The sequence below is a fragment of the Galleria mellonella genome, unplaced genomic scaffold, assembly GCF_026898425.1.
Source record: "Galleria mellonella isolate WM207_F2 unplaced genomic scaffold, CSIRO_AGI_GalMel_v1 utg40, whole genome shotgun sequence".
NCBI classification, from domain to species: Eukaryota; Metazoa; Arthropoda; class Insecta; order Lepidoptera; family Pyralidae; genus Galleria; species Galleria mellonella.
In genome coordinates, this window is record NW_026442094.1 from 7,226,795 (window position 1) to 7,247,976 (window position 21,182).

The 21,182-nt window shown below is 33.0% G+C and overlaps 1 protein-coding gene across 2 annotated transcripts in view; it reads right to left on the bottom strand.

Moving 5' to 3' along the window:
* Window positions 1–1,480: 1,480 nt before the first annotated feature.
* Window positions 1,481–21,182, bottom strand: part of LOC113520097 (aryl hydrocarbon receptor) — a 173,793-nt gene continuing 154,091 nt past the window's right edge. Inside the window, exons 3-9 of one of the 2 annotated variants that reach the window (XM_031914725.2) lie at window positions 19,235–19,324; window positions 10,323–10,532; window positions 9,208–9,395; window positions 8,157–8,263; window positions 7,544–7,685; window positions 6,488–7,217; window positions 1,481–3,627 (exon numbers count right to left, since the gene is read on the bottom strand). In XM_031914725.2, coding sequence (XP_031770585.1) covers window positions 3,625–3,627; window positions 6,488–7,217; window positions 7,544–7,685; window positions 8,157–8,263; window positions 9,208–9,395; window positions 10,323–10,532; window positions 19,235–19,324 — 1,470 coding nt within the window. In that variant the 3' untranslated portion in view covers window positions 1,481–3,624. Of the gene's footprint in view, window positions 7,218–7,543; window positions 7,686–8,156; window positions 8,264–9,207; window positions 9,396–10,322; window positions 10,533–19,234; window positions 19,325–21,182 lie in introns of both variants that reach the window. The other variant, XM_052898074.1, reaches the window with a different exon arrangement.

Genomic DNA, 21,182 nt, shown 5'->3' on the forward strand with positions numbered 1-21,182 from the left:
AATAATATTAAAGATAACCTTTCATAGGACTATTTGTCATAAAAAAAAGAAAAGAAAATATAATCAATAGCACAATATTTACTACTATACAAGAGAGGGATTTTACCAAAGGGAGACTTTGTACAAAAGTTCTTTGCTTGGGTACCTCTGTCCCATTTGTATTTCTACCGTGAAGTAGTTGTATTTGCATGGTTGTGTTTCGGTTTGAAGGGTGGTATATGGTAGTGAATTTACAGGGTACAGAGGAATAACACCTGAGTCCTCAGGAATGATAACGCATGGGGGGTATCATGGGCGAAACAGTATACTCTGTTATGCCCATGCAAGTAATGGGATTTAACAATATTGCTAGTAAAGTCTTTTCGGATAAGCTAAGATGGTATGCCTAAAAGACCTGCTTTTATCTGATACCAGTGATACGGGGGGAAAGGATTGTTAATAATGGCGAGATTACTCCCCATTGCTATCAATATACCCTATCAAGTCGACCTCCACGCGGTTCCCCCTGGGAGCCATCGTGACCAATTTATCATTGAATTTGTCACAATGGGCTAACTGACCTGCCTTTTCATCCTTACCTATCACCGCTCATTGGTACCCCATTAGTGTATACCGATAGCACAGACGGGGTTATCATGCCATTGTCACCTATAAAAAAAATACCAGTAATACCTGTCATCCCTCAATAGTGCTCTGCCAGAGTATATGGATAGTGCAGGCGGGACAAATATCCCAGTTTCACTAATTGAAAGAAGCCTTTTGTACGTGCTCTCCGAAGCATTCTTTCACAATCATTTTTGGATTGTTCAAAATATTAATTGGGAAAATCAGAGGTTTCAGCATAAGAGAGTTCTTATTTTAGCCTAGGATTAGATTCAAGGCCGCGGTCAAGCACTGTCCAAATGAGCTGTCATGGAGATAAAAAAAATTTAGTTTTACAAAAAAAAAAAACTAAGTGATTATGGCAAAACCATTTTGATTTAGAAACTAAACTACTAAATCGATTTTAATAAAAATTTCAACCAGGTATTAATCTTTAAGTATATCCTTTTAAATAAACAAAAAGAATTGTCCAAATCGGTTCACAACTGACAGAGCTAGGGGGGAAAGGGATTGTTAGTAATGGAGACTGACAATCCCATTGCTAGCAATATATCCAGCCAGGTCGACCTCTTCGCGGTTCCTCCTGTAAACTATCATGGTTAATTCCTGATGGATTCATCATGATGGGCTAACTGGCCTGTTTTCATTCTCATCTATCACCCTTCACTGGTGCTCCGCCAGCGTATCCCGTTAGCGCAGGCGGGGTTACCATACCATTTTCACGCATCAAAAAAAAAAACTGACAGAGTTATGAGATAACAAAGGTTAAAAAAAAATACAATCGAATCTAGAACCTTTCTTTAACCTTTAGAAGTCGGTTGATAAAGTCATGAGTAACAGTTGCTTAATAAAAAAAAAAAAAAATACATCAGTGGCATGAAAAATTTATTTGATTTTCTTTTAATTACATATAATTATGCTATGCTAAAATAAATACAGAAATTGTTTGAATATATTTACCTTAATTATATGTTCATTTAAATTATTATGAATAATTAATTAATAATACAAATTTAAGCATTTAACCTAATTATTTATTTACAATTTAATTAATAATTTAAAAAAACCTTATTTCTTTATAAACGCGTTCAAATGTTAATATCAATGTTCAAATAAATTATTTATTTTATTATATTCAGAGGAGCAAAGTGTAAGTAATAATACAATTAGTATTAAAATACATTTTACATATTTTATTTTATTTATTACCATTACAATTTATATAAATAAATATAATAAATAAATAACAAATCACAGAAACAAAAATCAGGGTTTGCTGGAAGAGAACTCTTGCAGAGTTAAGCTCGCCTGTTGTACATCTTTACTTTATATATATTATATGTTGTAATTTTTTGTGTACAATAAAGAATAAATAAATAAATTTGAAATTGCTTTTGTATTAACCCAAAATTTGTTTAGCAATACGTTATAATAACTGTACAATATTTTGCACAATATTTGGAATATTTAATCAATATGGAAGATAAAGATCGTCATTTCTCACGTGTACATAATAAAAAAAAAATTACATTTCACCTTTAGAAGCAAGCAGGTTTTTATGGATAATTATTACATTATTAGGGCAAATTACACTATTAAATATTAAATTTACATTTTACTATTATAAATACAACTCCTCCCTGACAAGATAATAAAAATTATGTATCGATAGCTACGTTGCCGCTACCGCGTGCTTAAGAGAGAGCGAAACATTAATGTTCGCATTTTGCTCATTTCCTTAATGTATTCGCCGACAGATACGTTTCTTATTTGGCTATGCGAGAGCAGTAAGGAAGTAATTTCACTTGTATATCTTATGTAGTACAAAATTCTGTAAAAAAACAATGCTCTGAAGTGATAATTTTTAATAATGTATTAAAATTTTCATAAATTAATAAACAGATATATATGTTTTATATATATTTGATAGTGTAATATACCCTTTACATTGACAAGATGGATTTTTTATTGTGTAAACATTTTATAAAAAAAAAAGAAGGTGGAGAATAAACGTATAATAGTATATCTACCATAATTTTTCCAAATAAATACAAATAATCATATATTGTAATAAATTACATTTTGTATCTTTTAAAAATGTCACTTGTAACATTTGAACTTTTTTAAATATGAAAACGTACAAATAAATAAGTTGTTGTAAAATTTTTCAGTAATGCTTACACATTTAAAAAACTTATTTTTATTATCTCCCACATATCACAAAATCCTCATAAAATATTGTTTGTAGAAATAATGACGTAATATAATAATAAATTAGTTTGATGCGGAAGGCTTACTATTTACAGGCTTAATTTTCGTTCATATGAACATGTTTCATCGTACGTTCTAAATTCGAATGCGAAACTTCGGAATTTTATTCATGGTAGACCCGTTACTGTCTTAGTTCGTTGTGTGTGATATTTATTTAAAAGTTTGTCTGTGGTAAATTCAGTGCTGCAATGCTACATGAGCAAATCACAAAGAGAGAATTTCTTATGTATATAAGTGTAAAACAAATACGTGAAATATTTCTTAGAAATATTTTTACACGCTATTTAATTTTTTGTATAAAAAGTGACTGTGATAATGTTGATTTTGTATAAGAATAAATATGAAGGTAGAAACAACACTTTCATAGATTGAATAATAATAATTCCTTTGGTGTGCCGACGCCCTGATTTTTAAAGAGCTAAATTAGGGCTTGCAAGCAATAGATAGTGAGTGTGTTTCCCTCGTTCACACTTGTCTCATGAGTTATGCGTCATATCGTATAATTATTTCTTAAATGCGAACAAATTTGTGACAACCCTTCCGACTTGCAAAGAGTTTGAAGGGCAGAAGGGTACATTTTGGCGGCATTTAAATAAAAAAAGTATATGAGTGTCACATCTACCTAATCCATTTATTCCTATGTTTTTTGCTTAGTAAAAAGACGAAAACTCTCCATCTTGTGGTTATTAGACTAACTTAACATCTAAATCTTCCGTTATTCCCTCGCAAGTTGCCGTACCAACGCGCCGGTCACTGTAGCACAATGAAATTATATATTTATTATAAATATATTTATATTTAGATATTATATTAAAAAAAATGGAAGTCTAAACAGGAGGGGAAGGCACGCAAAGTGTATTTACATAGGTGCTACGGTTTCAGAACGTTGGCATGGCAGTGCTTTTGCATGTACAGCCGTCCCTTAATAAAAAAAATCAAAAATACCGGAAATTAAAAACTAAATTGATAATGTGATTAAGTGGTTAGATAGTCTCTACTACTGGAGTGAAACACGTGATGTTAAGTCTCCACTAATCTAATAAAAATTACAGTTGAATTGTAAATAACCTCTTTAATAGGGTCAGTTTAAAAAATTATAACCCAATTTTTAAACCTGAACACACTGTATTATAAAAAAAAACTGTAGAACTGAGCGGGAAAATTCCCAAATATCATTGCAGAGCTCATGTTTCAAATGGATCCAAAATCGATCCCTGCAACTCAGCTCTGAAACAGGGAGTTCAAACTCCTCGTCAGCTTTTCAATATTTTCCATGAAAGGTTATAAAAACTATTGTTAAATTGTTTCCTGTATTTAAGCAAACAAATATATCCATTCACTCATCTATTAATTAATTACAATTTTTATTTTAAAGTGCAATAACTTGTCAAATTTTTTTTATTACTTGTCCTCCACAAATAAGTTTATAGTTTTCTTATTTTTTTGGAGACGACTGTACTGTATATAATGTGAATACAATTATGTAAAGTAGTGCTACATTTAATGCATTATATCTTTTATTTTTTAATGCAATACAAAATGAAACGTTTTGTACAGAGAAACAAATTATTACCTCTTACATGAAACAAGAACTCAAAATGTTCTTGGACATAAAGTGGACATTGAAACATTTTTTAAAAAAGATACGAAAAAAGCTTGTTAAAGATACTCTGATCTGGACAAAGATTTATACATAATACATGCTTACATATTGATATGTATCGTTCTCATTCTAGAAATCATTTCAATCAATCATATCTCTAAAGTTATATGCAGATATAAGCAAATGAGATGATGTTGTGAAGCCCTGAGACATTTTATTAAAACTGCATACAGTTTGGTCCTTTAGCTAGATGACATTAAATCATTGATAGTTTTTGTTTATATCTGAATGAGTTCTAAATGAGCAAAGCTATAAAATGAATTTATTGAATTTGTTCTTTAAAAAATAAAAACAATATTGTTACCTATTTACCTAATATATTCGACGAACTAAATGTGATAACCGAGGGAGTCTAAAATTGGAGTTCTAAGAGGTATGAACTGAACTTGAGACAGAAACGAACAATGGTTGAAACAAAGAAGTTTTCAGGATTTAAGAGGATGTTGGAATATCGTACAAGAAAGTACGTATCGTAAGAATGCTTTTGGAATATACAGTAAAATGCTTTTTCGTATATTTACATTAAATATAGATTGAAGAAGAAGTACATTTAGTGGACGAACAATGATTTGCTAACTTGATCTGAATCCAAATAAGTGAAAAAACATTTTTATTTAATAAAAATTATACATATGGAAAGGAACAAATAAAAGTAAGGATTAACAGCTTTGTAGCTAAGGAAAACAACCAAAAATCATGGTTATAGACACGGTTATCAAATTTAGTTATCCAAGTGGAACAAAAGAAATGGAACTATTATATAATAATGATTAAGTTATTGTTGGCAGTGTAAATTGTTTCATTTCAATGGCTGATTTAGTTATCGATATTCTTTAAAAAAGAAAAGCCAGAAAGTTTTTACGTGTGGTAGAATCACATACAAAATGAAGTCCTAAGATATAGAAGCTCGTAATGAGTCTAGATATGAAGATTTACATTACGTTTACATTAGTAAAACTGTAATTGTGTTCAATCCTTTACAGGTGGTTTTATTTTCAACGCTTTATGAAGTTAGTTGTAAGTCGAAAGTAGTTATTGGATAGTAAAGTAGTCTTGTCTATTTTTGCTGGAAAGACGCTTTTTTTAAAACAACTAGAGGATAATAAATAATTATATCGAAATAACAATTATATAGAAACGTAATTTACATACATTTATCTCTGTTGAAGATATAAATATTTTACATACTGATGTGAAGTCTAAATCAGCCAAAATGATTGAAGGACTTTGCTCCATTGCAACCAAACAAATTCCAAGCTCACACAAAGCATTCAATACAAAGCCAAAGCTTAAATTGTTACAAAATAAATATTTACATCTTCTAAGACTAATTGTGTAACATTGCATTGCGTGATATTATCTATCAAAATCGACTATCAATTTAAAATATTTGGATAAAATTCTCGATTACAATATACAATAATTCTAAGATATCTACAGAGAATGGAAGGACCCTGTTTTTACAAGACCTTTAGAGCAACAGAGGTCTTAATAACCTAAACCACTGGGCGAGGTATTGGAAAAGTTAGAAAATTAATTTGGTAACAAGTAACACGCTTGTGTTTATAATTAATTTTCTAAAGAAATGTGTACAAACAAATAATTTGTCGCTGCAAATTAAAATTTCAATAAATTTAACAAAATTCAAAAATATTTTGTTTTCACAATGATATAAATATAAAATAATTTAGATTATAGAAAAGTTTGATCAGCTATTAGAATATTTAAATATAAATAAATTACCAAAAATAACAAATAATTACACAACAAATTAGGAACGTATTTAAATATTTTTGAAATTTGTTAAAATATTGTAAATTTTTGAGACTAATAATTGTTTAAACAAAAAACAAAATAGTTTATGAACGAATAGTAAAACTTGAACATTGCACAAAAAAATCACTGAGTCGCTTCAGCAGTGTGATAATGAGATGGATGGTAACGCCAAACCTGTGGCGGGGAGTACTCGACGGGGACCTCTTGTGCTGCCCCTCCGGCTCCCCACATCAGCACCGTCTGCCGGGGCATTTCAGAAGGCTGCGTCTGCTGCATTCTTTCTTGCTCTGTCGACCCACTAGATCCTCCTGGACTTGGCCCGGGCACGATGCTAGGAGACCTTCTTTCCTGACCCGTAACTGGACTCATATATCTTCCGCTACTATCTACATAAGTATATTCCCTAGATGGTGGCCTATGATAGGTTGGAGCCACTTCGTATCCAGGAGGAGGAGCTGGTTCCAGGAAACCATTAGGTGCATAAGGCGTGTAATGGTAAGAAAGAGGTTTATATTGATGGAAGAGATTGTCAGCTGTTAAAAATCTGTCGTCTAGAGGCGGTGGAGCGTAATGTAAAGCTGGAGCGGGCGGATATTCTCCATAAGGTGCCGTATATGCTCCATTTAAGTTCGTATATGCTGCCGCGACAGCGTCAGCTGCTAAATATTCAACGGGTGGAGGAGCAGGCGTTGTCGGCATACGTCTTTTGTTTCGACAAGTCGATAAGAAGTCCCTTAATTGAGTTTTGTATCTTCTCGCAGCTCTGGGTGGAGTTGTCACGTTGGATTCACAGCCAGAAAGCTGTTCCGTTTCTGAGAAGTACAAGCTGGTGAGTCCTGTATCTAGATAGCTGACTTTAAAGTCCATTGTTCTCTTCCCCAATAAATCTCTACCTTCTTCCTCCCTGAAATAAATAAGTCAATTTTAGAATTTTCTATTTTTAATATATCAAATGTTTATGTAATTACTTTTACCATATAATAGTTACTTTAGCATCGTTGCTATTGATTTGCTATACCAACTGTTTAATAGACCTAATAATTACCTTTCATGTTTTGATGTTTCTGTCTTACAGGTACAAAGTATGGGGGTTTTGGTAACCCCCATAGGGTTTTGGTACATATTTTAAATTTAATGCGTGCAGCCCAATATTAAATTTGATCTTATAAATTAAAGTAGCTACAAATGAAGAAGTTATGAGAAGTAAATATAAATGGTGTAGGTACTTACATTAGAGGCCTATGTGTGCTGATAACGAAGTCGGGCTTGGAGTTCTTGTAGACGAGTCGTGATGAAGTCTGCAACCACTGCCACTGTCCGTCCTTCGTCTGGAAGCGATACGCGATCATGCCGGAAGCACCTGTTTTCAATACTGGAAAGAGGAACATACTCACATTTTATAATTTTATAGTATTATAAATATGGGGGAGGCCTATGTAAAGCAGTGGACAGACAATGGCTGAGATGTTGATGATGATACATGTAATGCACATATTGGATATTCTTACAGTTTTATTCAGTTTTATACAGTTCTATGCAGAAATTATTTGCAGGCATTTAACCTTAATAAGAAAAGTTGATGCACTCCAAAAGAAAGATGGAGTTTAATAGAATAAAAAATAAACTTAAATTGAAAAAATTAAACTTTAAATATTAAATTGATAACTCCTCAGCATCTTTTACACTAAAATAAGGATTGGAAGCGATTTTGTCCTTCTGTGGTTAATATTCTACCTTTCGTATCATGCATTTTGTATCATCGTTTCTTATATGTACTCGTACAGCCAAAGCAGACCAAGAAGTAAAATTCTCTATATCAGATGTGATTTGACAAAATACTCACATTCTTGATGAGCACTAGCCACGTAAGCTAGATCATCATAATGCACTAGATCGTAACCACCCATATTTGCTAATTCTGCATCTGTATATCCTAGCAGCATTTTACCCCTGAAAAGAACAGTTAGGATATTTAATAAACTTACAAGAACTGTATGTTAATTTTCAAACGATTTTGATATAATTTCTATAGGACTAATTTAAAAGTAAATCCTTTCAGATCATAAAAAAATTCAAATCACTTTAATTTTGGAGTTTTGAGGCAACGCACGCGTAATATTTCTGGTATTGCAGGTGATCATAAGCTACCGTAACCACTTACCATCAGGTGGGCCGTATGCTTGTTTGCCACCTCAGTGGTATAAAAAAAATTAAGATTGTATTTTACAAAAAAAAAACTGATTTTGATAGTGGCAAAATCAGTTATATTTATTTTAAAACTAAAGTAATGAATTGATAGAATTCCTTTGGGACTAATTTGTAAGTACACACTTTCCGTTTCATATTTTTTACGCTTTACAATTAACGGAATTATGAGGCAATAAAAAAAAATACAACCGAGTTGAGAACCTCCTTCTTTTTGAAGTTGGTTGACAATTAGAAGTTTTATAAAACCAAATATTGGTAACATCAATAGCTTTATTAGTAAAGAAATTTTAATAAACCATTTTCAAAATAAATATTTTTTTTATTATAGCATGTGATCATACCGTTCTGAATGAATATAGAAACATAAATATGATCATCCATAAATATGATCAACTGAAAAGAGAGTGATTGACTATCGATAGTTGGCCGCACTATGCCGCTTCACTAAGTGCTTTTCACGCTACGTTTGAAGGATCCGAGATTACAGGATGAAGTAAACACGTCACAGGAAAAGTCATTTCACATTACAGTACAGTTCACGTAAGAGTTGGCAAACTTATATGTACGCGAGCGTGGCCGGTCTACCGTGTATGGATGTAGTACGATCCATCGTTGTGGCGCGATATCGAAAAGATTATTGTCGCTGTGATGAAGTGTTCGTCTAAATTCATACGATCTATACTTACCTTTGATCCATTGAGACTAGAGAAAGGTCGAGCTTGTGTTTGCTCTTGAACATGACCTCCTTCTGTGGTATTTCCAACAGGCTCGGAGGTCCGAACGGTGCACATATTGCGAACAACGCCAAAGGAGGTTCTTCAGTTTTCTTGTTTTGCCCGTGGAGTACTTTGATTCGACCCCGGATATCTAGCCTCTGTTAAAAGACATAATTATTTTATTAAGTCCACTACGCGAAGTTTCGCACTTGGAAGCTCATCTAACACACAATGATAGAGTAAAAAATAGTGTAAACTCGCAAATAAATTTATTTGGGTCGTAATATTACTTAATATAAGGTATTCGTGAATGAAATCGGTTTATGGTGGGTATTGCTTTGTAATCGGTTTTCTATTGCAAAAAAACGACCTTTGGCTTACAGAGTTAAATAACGATGGTTTTACAATAAAGTATTTATTTAATTGCTTTACGCAAATTAAGCAAAATTCGTTATTGTTGAATGAGCAAGATTCGATTTTTGGCCAAAGAAATTTCAATAAAATCCTGGTTTAACACTTATCAGATTATTTATTTATTTCTTATTGCATTCCATAATATAATTTGTAGTTGACATTTCAATTATAGACCCTGTTGGGCACAGCAAGTACGAGAGAGGAGGACAACACTATTTCACTTTAAAAATAGTCTAAGGATCTGTTACAATATTATCCAGTCATTGAAATTGTATCACGATAGGTACGTATTTTCTTATTATTGTTATTATTATTCATTATTTAAGTATTGGTGTGTATCTATTCATATCGTAATTGTTATTAGTATTATATAGTTATTTATTATATTCTATAGTTTATAAATATTTATATTCATATTGTAAAATTAATTAATAAATAGTTTAATAATAAAATTTCAGAAATGTCAGTTTTAGCTATGTCTTAAGTCATTATCAATTAATAATTAGTTATTTATTTATAAATTACAAGATAAATTCTGTCAGATAAAATCAAATATTCATTGTTCAGTTTCTTATACAATATTGGAATTGTATAACCCTTAATGTTTTCTATTTATAATTGTATTAAAGTATATAATCTATTAATTAATTCGATAATAAAATCAAACTTACCAAAAAACCTGAAGTGTTATCTAATAAACATCTAAACCGAACTGTGAAACTTCTTTCTAGCAGGTGAGTTCTGTCGGGCCTTAAAACGTCTTGGAGGGTCAAGTTACTAACTTCTGGAGGAAGGAACGAGTTCCACAGTAATTGTCGCTGCAACTCCTCCCGATCTTCTGAATGGACGAGTTCATACACTGATTGATGGACTATGTCCGACTGGAAACAGAAAAACAAAGTTATTGGTATTAATTTTTGTACTCTGATAAGTTTTTATATACCCTTTTGTAATAATATAGAAAGAAAGAAAGAAGAAAGAAAACATTTATTGACAACAACAAAAAGTTACATAAATTATGAATTAAAAAAAAAACTTTACATTTATTATTGCCAACGTGGTCACCACTCAGCATGTGCTGCAGCAATTTAATTGCTACAGCGCTGATATTCTGTGGTGCCCATACGTGACATTACGAACGACGACAGCAAACGTATATATATATATATATATATATATATATATATATATATATATATATATATATATATATATATATATATATATACATATACACATACATACATACATACACACACACATACATAAATGCACACAAACATATACACACTTAACAGACAAGATATACCTATATAGATACGTACAATAATAATACAATAACAATACAACTACACTATATTATACATAAACGAATATAAAATTCGTTTTATCTATATATATAGTTAGTATAATAAATTTATAATAAGTATATTTCCATATTTTTAAAAGTAATATAGCCTCATGTTGCAGCATAATAATGCTATTATTGGTTAAAATAATTATATGCAATGAATTTAAATGTATACATTTAGCTATTTAGTTAGGCAGTTATTATTATCATCATATCAGTCCACTGCTGAACATAAGCCTCCCCCTTGGAGGGTTCTGCTAGTAGTTGCCACGTTCAGCAGGCGGATTGGCAACTGTAGTCAGGCTTATCTACTAAATAATACTATCGTTAATGACATCACGATACGTTAAAATAGATCAGGGATTTGTTCCTTTTTCTTATAATTTTTTAAGGTAATTTATTATTAGTATAATTTATTATCAGTTAACTTGTTTACAGTAATTTAATATATTTACTTCAACTAATGTATTTTTTTTATTTGGTAATATAATACCACTTTATTATAATTTGATATATCTAATGGGAACATTCAAAATAAAGCTAATAATAAAAAATAGACACTAATTAAGCAGTTAGTAATCAGACTAATTATATCAAAGCTGAACTAACTACAACCTGACTAATACGATCACAGGATAACAAGATAATTATTAAATATAGAGGAAAAATATTTATAAGCAAAAAGAACAAGTCATCAATCGGACCGTAAATCAATAAAGCACTGATAACCCCAAAAATCGATTCAAACTCGATCATTAAAGAATCATCTGTAACGAAGATGGACGTGTTAATTTCTGACTTCCATTAAGAGAAAGACGGCCTTACACTGATGGTATAGAGTTTAAATTAGACTGTGATCGGTACACGTTCATTTTTAACAAGTCATATAATAAAGAACCGTGTAAACAGTGTGGATAATGCGGCAACAACACATGATGCGAGTACAAAACTAATTGATAATCAATGGGGTCGCTCAAGGCACAATACTGGGACCCCTCTTCGATGTTGACATGTAAATGAATGATTCAAAAACATACCCCGAAAGTAGATACAAAAATGGGGTTTGGTTGGTGCACAATGTGAGTTCGAACATATTGCGATGGCACTAAACGTCAGAGGATGATTTGTTAGGTAATTGCTTTTTGTTCTCCGTTTTTGGGGGTAGGGCGCGGTTGCTATGGTTTGAGTCGATGTTTTGCTGATATGCCTTTGTTTTGGCGATAGTTGTTGCGTTTGTATTCTTTTTATATCGATGATTGATGGACTGTAATGATGTTTTATGCGTATTTTTATTTTCTTACGGCTGAATTTAACTCTAAAGTAGGACAGGAAGTAGAAATACTACGAAAATAAAGTATTTTGATAATAAGGATAGTTTAATATTCCAGTCTCAGAATTGACAACTTATTTTAAAAATCGGATAAGTATAATATGTCTCAAAAGGTTGTCATTGTATAAAGCCTGAAGTGATCTAAATAATTAAAACGATAAGACTACTTCTACAGATTTATATGGAGCTTTGACACTCAGTTCTCTTTATTTGCTTTGTTAAAGACTTTGTTTTAGGGGCGTATGATATGAATTACCATTACCATCATATCAATCGTTATCTATCGTTTGCTGAAATTACCATACCTATATGATATATATACTATATGTAAATCAGCTAGTAAATTTACATCTGGATTTATTACATCACTTAAACAAAAAATGTGTAACGTTTTACATGATTGTCACTACCAATTCTAGACAATGAAATTAAAACTATTGGCGTAATGAAACTAAACATTTTTTCTAAAAATGAGTCAAAACACAATAATAAATTTTAAACCTTAACCTTGCGATTCATGTTTCGGTATATACTATAAATTAATGTCGCCTGTACACGTGGAAATGTCTAAAACTACAGTTATGTCGAAGCGGCACAAATCATAATGCGTCCTTTTTTTTGAAAGCAAGAATCATGCGATTCACAGTGGCATAAATGAAAAAAAAAAACGAAGTAGGTATAACATTTTTTAAACATCTTGTTTTTAGAAGACATATTCGGGATATGGACAAGATTTGAAGTCAGCTCGAGGGAGAGGCAGGGAATACTACCATTATTTATACTATGGTAAAACAAAAGGGGTTCGAATCCTTGATTATTAGCTTCAGACTCGCCCGCCAGGTGGTCGGCTATCGATCGCGCATTATGGCTAATGGTTTGATGTTTTACCGGAGCTCTTTATAAATGGGGCTTTAATTAAAGCAGATAGTTTAATCGGATTTTTAAAGTTTCATTTACTAGTAATGATTCAGTATTGAGTTTTGGACTATTAATGTTGTCATTGATTAAAATAAAAGAGACAGAAGTGCATTTTGATTGACTGAGATCAGAATGTGTCTTTCTTCGTCTTAAATAATATGCATATCCCAAATAACATAAATATTGGTTAAACTGTTAAGCTACCAAGAGGTAACAAATAAACAATTTCTTTTTCCATACTATTGAGGAAAAGAAAAATTTTTTTATTCAGGTGTAATTCTTCTGTACCCTGTAAATTCACTGCCATATCCCACCCTTAAAACCGAAACACAGCCGTGCAAACACAACAGCTTCACGGTAGAAACACGAATAGGACAGAGATGCCCGAGCAAACGACTTTTGTACAAAGTCTCCCTCTGGTAATGGTAGTGGAATAAAATAAAATAATACTAATCAAGTAACCAGTCTAAAAAATTTACAACTCTATTTAAATTCGGAAATTTTGCTATTTACCATTCTGTCACGGTAATTTACTAGTCCCTAGCACGTTGACTGACACGTGGCAGACAATGCTAGAATCCAAATAACCAACCGATTTAATGATTTCCAAAATCGATTCTCTTTAATCGCATGCAACCCCCGTGGTGAGTTTTGACCATAGATTTAATTATAGATGCGCTTTTGGGTTGTAGGTTTAAAAGTGTAATTTTGTTTTAGGGAATTAGAACACACTACTTTATATATATATATATATATATATATATATATATATATATATTTATTTATTTATTTATTTATTTGATTTGGAAATAAATATTATTTGATAATAGTTTCCACACTTAGTTCCTTTAAATATCCACGGGAAAGGAAGGGGTGGCCCATTTTATGCCAGGACTAGAGGGCATTTGATAGGATCTGATTGCGTTTTATTCTTATATTAATTTTGTAAAATTTAAAGTAGCCGTTATTATTCTTTACGTAGACAAATCCTGCGTTTTTATATTTTTTTTATTCTTTTATTCTTTGTTACCACATTAAAAAAAAAATGTCTGGTACAAAAGGCAGACTTAATACTATATAGCATTCTCTCCCAGTCAACCTTTGGCGAAACAGAAGAATTTAGAGATAATTTTACTCATTATTAGTAAAAAAATTTGATGATATATACATACACGATTTATCATTTTAAATTAAATAATTACAATTTAAAAATTTTTATAATATATTAGATACAAAACATACCAGTTACGATTTAATTTTTTAACTTACGATTATATGGAGTTGTCTCTCTGCGGAAATATAATCTTTGTCGATAATGTTACTCAGGTAACCATGAATTGGCCGGCTACTTTTGACACAAACAGAACCCCGCTCGGGGGTTGGAAACAATAAACCTTAAATACGATCGGAGCCAAGTGAAAGTTTTATAGCGAGGGAAGTGCGCTCGCCGTCCAAATCGGGGGTTTTTACATTTGATACCAATAATTCACGGGGAACTTTATTAGCATTCATAACGAGAGGGCTTTAATGTGTTCGTTATGTTTAGGGTTCCGTGTGTAATGTTAATTTTTAATTCAAATCTATTCGCAATTATATTAGTTAAACTTATTTATTGATGGTAAATAATTAAAAATCAAAATAATAAATTAAATTAAAAATTAAATTAAATAATAAAAAAACATTAGTAACGTTATTTATTGATGGCGAGATTGGTTTACAACCAATTTAATAATTAGGTTCCACAAACAAAAAACAGACTTCGATTGTGGTAAAACTAGTAATTTTCATTTAAAAACTAAACTGATTTTGATAAAATTTCTATGAAACTAATCTGTAAGTAAAATAAAAGATAAATAAAAGGATTTTACAAATATTAAACGAAGTTACATGTAATAAACATTAAAAAAAAAATAGAATTAAATTGAGAACCTTTTAGAGTGTAACTGTATTTCATTTGAATTATTCACTTGTTATTGTATATTTTTATTTATGGTGCAATAAAGAGTTAAATAAATAAATAAATAAAGCTTGTATTTTTTTAAAGTAGGTTGAAAAGAAGGAGGATCTCAATTCGATTGTATTTTTTCCTTCGGTATGTTTGTTACCTTATAACACTGTCATTTATGAATGAATTTCGATAATTTTTTTTTGTTACTCTAAAGGACATATTTTTAAATTGGAATCCTAGAAATATTATCAACATCGCTTCAGTAATTTTGGAATTAAAATAACTAATTTTGCTATTATTGAAATAAATTGATCTTTTTTTTGTCGACAAAATCTTAAATGATTACTAAGTAGGGAGGGAGACTTTGTACAAAAGTCGATTGTTTGGGTACCTCTGTCCCATTCATGTTTCAACCCTGAAGCAGTTGTGTTTGCATGACTGTGTTTCGGTTTGAAGGGTGGGATATGGCGTGAATTTACTGGGTAAAGAGGAATAACACCTGAGTCCTCAGGAATGGCAACGCATGGGAGGTATCATGGGCGAAACAGTATACTCTGTTATGTCCATAGTACTGCTCATGTCTATAGGCGACGGTTACCACTTTACATCAGGTGGACCGTCAGCTTGTTTGCCATTCTAAGTTCTATAAAAAAAAAGCAAGTTTAAGTGGCCGTGTGGTCCCGGCATAGAATAGGCCACCCCTTCCTTTTCCGTAGGTGTCGTGGGCGAGGGACGAGCAGCATTGTCTCTTTTAAAACATCTCTTTAGACTAACTGCGGTTGTCAACCGGCCTGCCAAGCGTGGCAAGTACTGGCAAAACCCCCCAAGGGGGTGGCTTATGTTAAGCAGTGGACAGTTAAAGGCTGATATGATGGTATGATGAAGTTTAAGTGAGGAACTTCAAGATGACCTCTAGGCGGCTAGGGTTAATAAATGATAGCTATATTTTTAAACAAAGCCTCGTTAAATATGGCTGAATGTCGTACACAAAGCACTAACTATTTTAATCACTATATACGGAACATTTAACCATTTTAATTGCCGACTCGCACTTTATTTCGTCCACTGAAATGAGTCCGATAAAATGTCACAACGATAAACTAAAGCAGCTTAATAAAGTAAAGGCACGTTCACATAGAGGAAAAGGTGAAATATACGGGCCTGTTCATACAATACATAATTTTTTTTAATTTCAATCGACTTAAAAAATATGGTGATTTTTCAATTCGATTGAATTTCTTTTTTTTATGTTTGTGTATCATAACTCCGTCAGTTATAAACCGATTTGAAAAATTCTTTTTTTTTTATCTGAAAGGTTATAATAATAGATTGTTCTCATAGAAGTTTTATCAAAATCAGTTCAGTAATTTAGTTTTTAAATCAAAACAACTGGTTTTACTATAATTGGAGACGGTGTTTTTTGTAAATTACAATTTTAATTTATTATAAAAATTAGAATGTGGCAAGAACTGATGACGTACACAGTGGAATCTGGTGATCTGTAATAATAATATAACGCACCATGGTCGTCACAGAATACCTACACTGTGACACTCATGACATCTCTCGTGCGTTTAATTCTCATTACCATACAAAAATGCAACATAAATTATTTCAAATTATATTTATAACAATTGAAAATGTCGTATATTTTTGTGGAGCGAAAGTGTTTGTTGCGGATCAAAATCTTTTTGACACGCGATTTTATGTCCTAAATTCAAATATTTATGTTCTAAGTTCTATATTTCTATATCTAGCAGTGGTCTACCTTCATCATCATCATTTTGACTTTTACATCTACAGCTATAGGCTAAAATGGTGACGGTGAAGGTATCTACCAGAGGGAGACTTTGTACAAAAGTCGATAGCTTGGGTACCTCTGTCCCATTCGTGTTTCTACCGTGAAGCAGTTGTGTTTGTGTGACTGTGTTTCGGTTTGAAAGGTAGGATATGGCGTGAATTTACTGGGTACAGAGGAATAACACCTGAGTCCTCAGGAATGGCAACGCATGGGAGTATCATGGGCGAAACAGTATACTCTGTTATGTCCATGGTACTGCTCATGTCTATAGGCGACGGTTACCACTTTCCATCAGGTGGGCCGTCAGCTTGTTTGTCATTCTAAGTTGTATAAAAAAAAAGAAAAAAATCTATCGAACTGATCATATACAGTGCGATTTCAAAGGAGTATCCTCTCGCTAACGCTCAGGCTGTGGAATGACCATCCCGCCGAGGTTTCTCCTAGAGACTACAGCATTGGGTTCTTCAAAAATGGCGTAATAAGGTTTCTTAGACTACGAAAAATTAATAGGTAAAGGAATGGGCAGTAGTGTCCCTCTTATAACATCACTAAAAACCTAACTGCGGTTGTCAACCTGCCTGTCAAACATGGCACCTACTGGCAAACCCGCAATTACGGGGCAGAATTATGTTCTGGAGTGAACTGTTAACAGCTGATGGGGATATGATGATGAAGGTTTCTTAAGAGTCGGCAAATCAGGAGCTGCAAACGTCCACAGGCTAATGTTACGCTATTTACCATCAGACAGGCCGTATGATTCTTCCGACTATCTTACTAACATAATAAAATTTTAACTCGACGATGTCCGTATGTGAAAGATGTTAACGAAAACCTAATATTAGAAGTTTTAACAAAGGCAATGGAAGCCAAAACAAACTTTTTTTTAGAATTTTGATTGTCTGTATGTTTGTTCCGGCATCAAGCAAAAACTACTAATGTGTATAGTTTCATCGTGATCTAAGAAGTTGTTTATTTTAGAGCCACTAAGTATTACTATTTTTTAAATTACATTTACGAAGTAGCAGGCAAAAGCTAGCAGTGATACCTATAAAAAATTGTTAAGCGTATTGAGTCTCCCATCCGAGAGATGGGTATTGGCGACCCGAACGTATGCTAAAGTTAAAAAAGTTAAGGGGCCGCCTGAAAATCAGCGCTATATAGGTACATCTCGTTGGACGTGTGCATATATAGCAACAGCTGAAGCGGCTCCTATTACTACCAAAATGAATTGGTTTTTTTTTCGTGGTAATAAAGATTATCTATCTATACATTTATCTATAAAAATCTCATCGTTTGTCGACGTGTGTGTTTACGATCGAATTCACTTTTTTTTTTTGGAGCAAAATAATTATTACACACATTAGTGGATATGCCAATTTTTATGGCACCTTCACTGTGAACGGGGCCTAACACTTTCTGCCTTTACTAAACTTATCGCGGCGTAATTGATATATTTTTTTTTTCATACAACCTCCACCCGAATAATTAAAATTCTTTGACCACCTTATCTTATTTTTTTTGTGATTAATAGTACAGTCATGCTATTTATTTGGAAAATTGCGTTATATTTTACAAGGGTTTGTGTAAATTAATTATGAGGCTCGCTCGGTTTAGTGCTCATTAGGCACATTTCAGTTTGAATGTTACAAAAAATATTTTGTGACGTTAAAAAATTACTACTGAAGTGAATCGAGTTCCTAAACGGAGCGTAGCTATGTGATTTATTTATATACTTGTCGACGTGATTTTGACCCTAAATTAGGTGAAGGTGTCCCATAGAGTCTATTCCGGCTTGGAATTGGTAAATTTCGATTTGAAATTCCCAAATAAAATTTATTTTATAAAAAGGTTACAGAATTGATAAAAATAACTGAAATTACTGATGGTGTTTTTGGAAGAAACACGGCAGGAACAAATGTGGGACAGATATGTCCATGCAGATTGGGGGGGAAGGGATTGCTAGTAATGCGGACTGCCAGTCCCATTGCTTGCAATAGGGACTGTCATTTCGACCTCCACTTGGTCCCCCCGGAAACCACCGAGCTGAATTCCAGGTGTATTCATCGCGATGGGCTAATAGACGTGCCTTTTCATTCTCACCTATCATCCCTCATTAGCGCCCCGGCAGCATATACCGTTAGCACGAAGGGGTTACCAATCCGTTATAAACCATAAAAAATCCATGCAGATGACTTTTGTATAAAGTTTCCCTCTGGAAAATTGTTTGAAACTGACCTGATGGAAGCCTAGGTAACTCTCGATACTGTGCGTCGCGAAGAACACCTCGCCCTCGCACGTCAGTATCATCAGGAAGCCGTTGAGTGCCTGCAAATTGTTGACTTCATATCAAATCATCGTTATTTCTACAAAGAAAAATATATAAGTAAAAAAACCGGTCGTATGGTTCCGGCATAGAATAGGCCACTTCTTCCTATCCCGTGGGCATTGTATGAGCCGATTAAGGGAGAGCGAGGGATGGGCAGCAGCGTTCCTCTTAAAACATCTCTAAAGCCAGACTGTGGTTGCCAATCTGGTTGCTAAGCGTGGTAACTACTGGCAATATCCCCAAAGGAGAGGCCTATGTTCAGAATTGGACAGTTAAAGGCTGATATGACGATGATGATGGAAAAAAAGTACCGCATAATCGCACCAATCACCTGATACTCAAGCTAGGATTTTGAAATGTTATGAGGAACTAGCAAAGAACACCTAGAGCTGGGAGGGAAAGGGATTGTTAGCAATCGAGTTTGACAACCCCATTGCTAGCAATATGCCTAATAAGGTCGACCTCCACTTGGTTCCCCTGGAAACCATCGTGAACAATTCTTGTTGGGCTAACTGACCTGATTCATCCTCACCTACCATTCTTCACTGGTGCCCCGCCGGTGTATATCGATAGCGCGGGTGGGGTTCCCATTCCATTATCACCCATTAAAAAAAAAACCTAGAGCTGAAACAATTTAGTTTAAATTGGTCTGAGAATCGAACCCTGGACCGCTCTATGCAAAGTGCCTATCGCTATGCCACAGAATTGGTCATTTATTCTCACTTCCTTACTAATATTATAAATGTGAAAATAAGTTTGTTTGTTACTTTTTAACAACTTAACGGCTTTACTAATCACTATGAAATTTCGTATAAACGATGGGACGGAGTAGGATATAGGGTACTTTCTATCTCACTAAACATATCCTGATCATGCGCATAAAAGTGCAGTGAAATTTAGTGTATGAAACAAAATTAATAGTTGTTGATGATGATGATGATGATGATTATGAGTGAAGAAACATTATTTTTTATTTCAATAAATAAAAAATAAAATACCGACTTAAGTCACCTTAATTGTACGGAGTAATATAAAAATTCGAAAGAATATGGAATTCAAAAGTTCGGCAATAAAATCTATTGGCCTGGTGATGACGATAATAATGATGATGATGATGAGTGAAGAAACATTATTTTCTATTTCAATTAATAAAAAATAAAAAACCGACTTAAGTCACCTTAATTGTACGGAGTACTATAAAAATTCGAAACATTATGGAATTCAAAAGTTCGGTAATAAAACCTATTTGCCAACATTCCGAATTTCATACAGTAAATGAAGTAATAAAAACCGACGGAGCGAGCCGAAGTTTTTCCGGGGAGACCGAGGTTTTCACGATAGTCGTCGGCAGTACACGATCGACTTACGAAGTATACCTACTGTGTTGTGTATACTCGTTGTTACAAGTTTGTTTCCATTAACACACGTCTTTCATATTACATTAATATACGAAAATTGTAACTATTCATAACTTGTTCATAGATTACGGTAACCACTTACCATCAGATGGGTCGTATGCTTATTTGTCACCTCAGTGGTATAAAAAAAAAACTAGGAGATATTTGTACAAGAAGATATTTAAGAAAAAATATGTGGTCTCTTAATAAGGCCAATCGAAGTCCTCATCGTCTTCCTACCCTTATCCCAATCATTACTTGGGGTCGACGTAATATGTTTTTATCCATATTACAAAAAGATTTGGCTTATAGTTTTACGACCGGCCGCCTGCCTTGCGTCAACCCTCTTTGGGAGGAGGGGAAAGATTGTTAATAATGGAGACTAAGGGCCCCATTGCTAGTAATATACCCAACCAGATCGACTTCCACGTGGTCCCCTCTGGAAACCATCGTGCTGAAT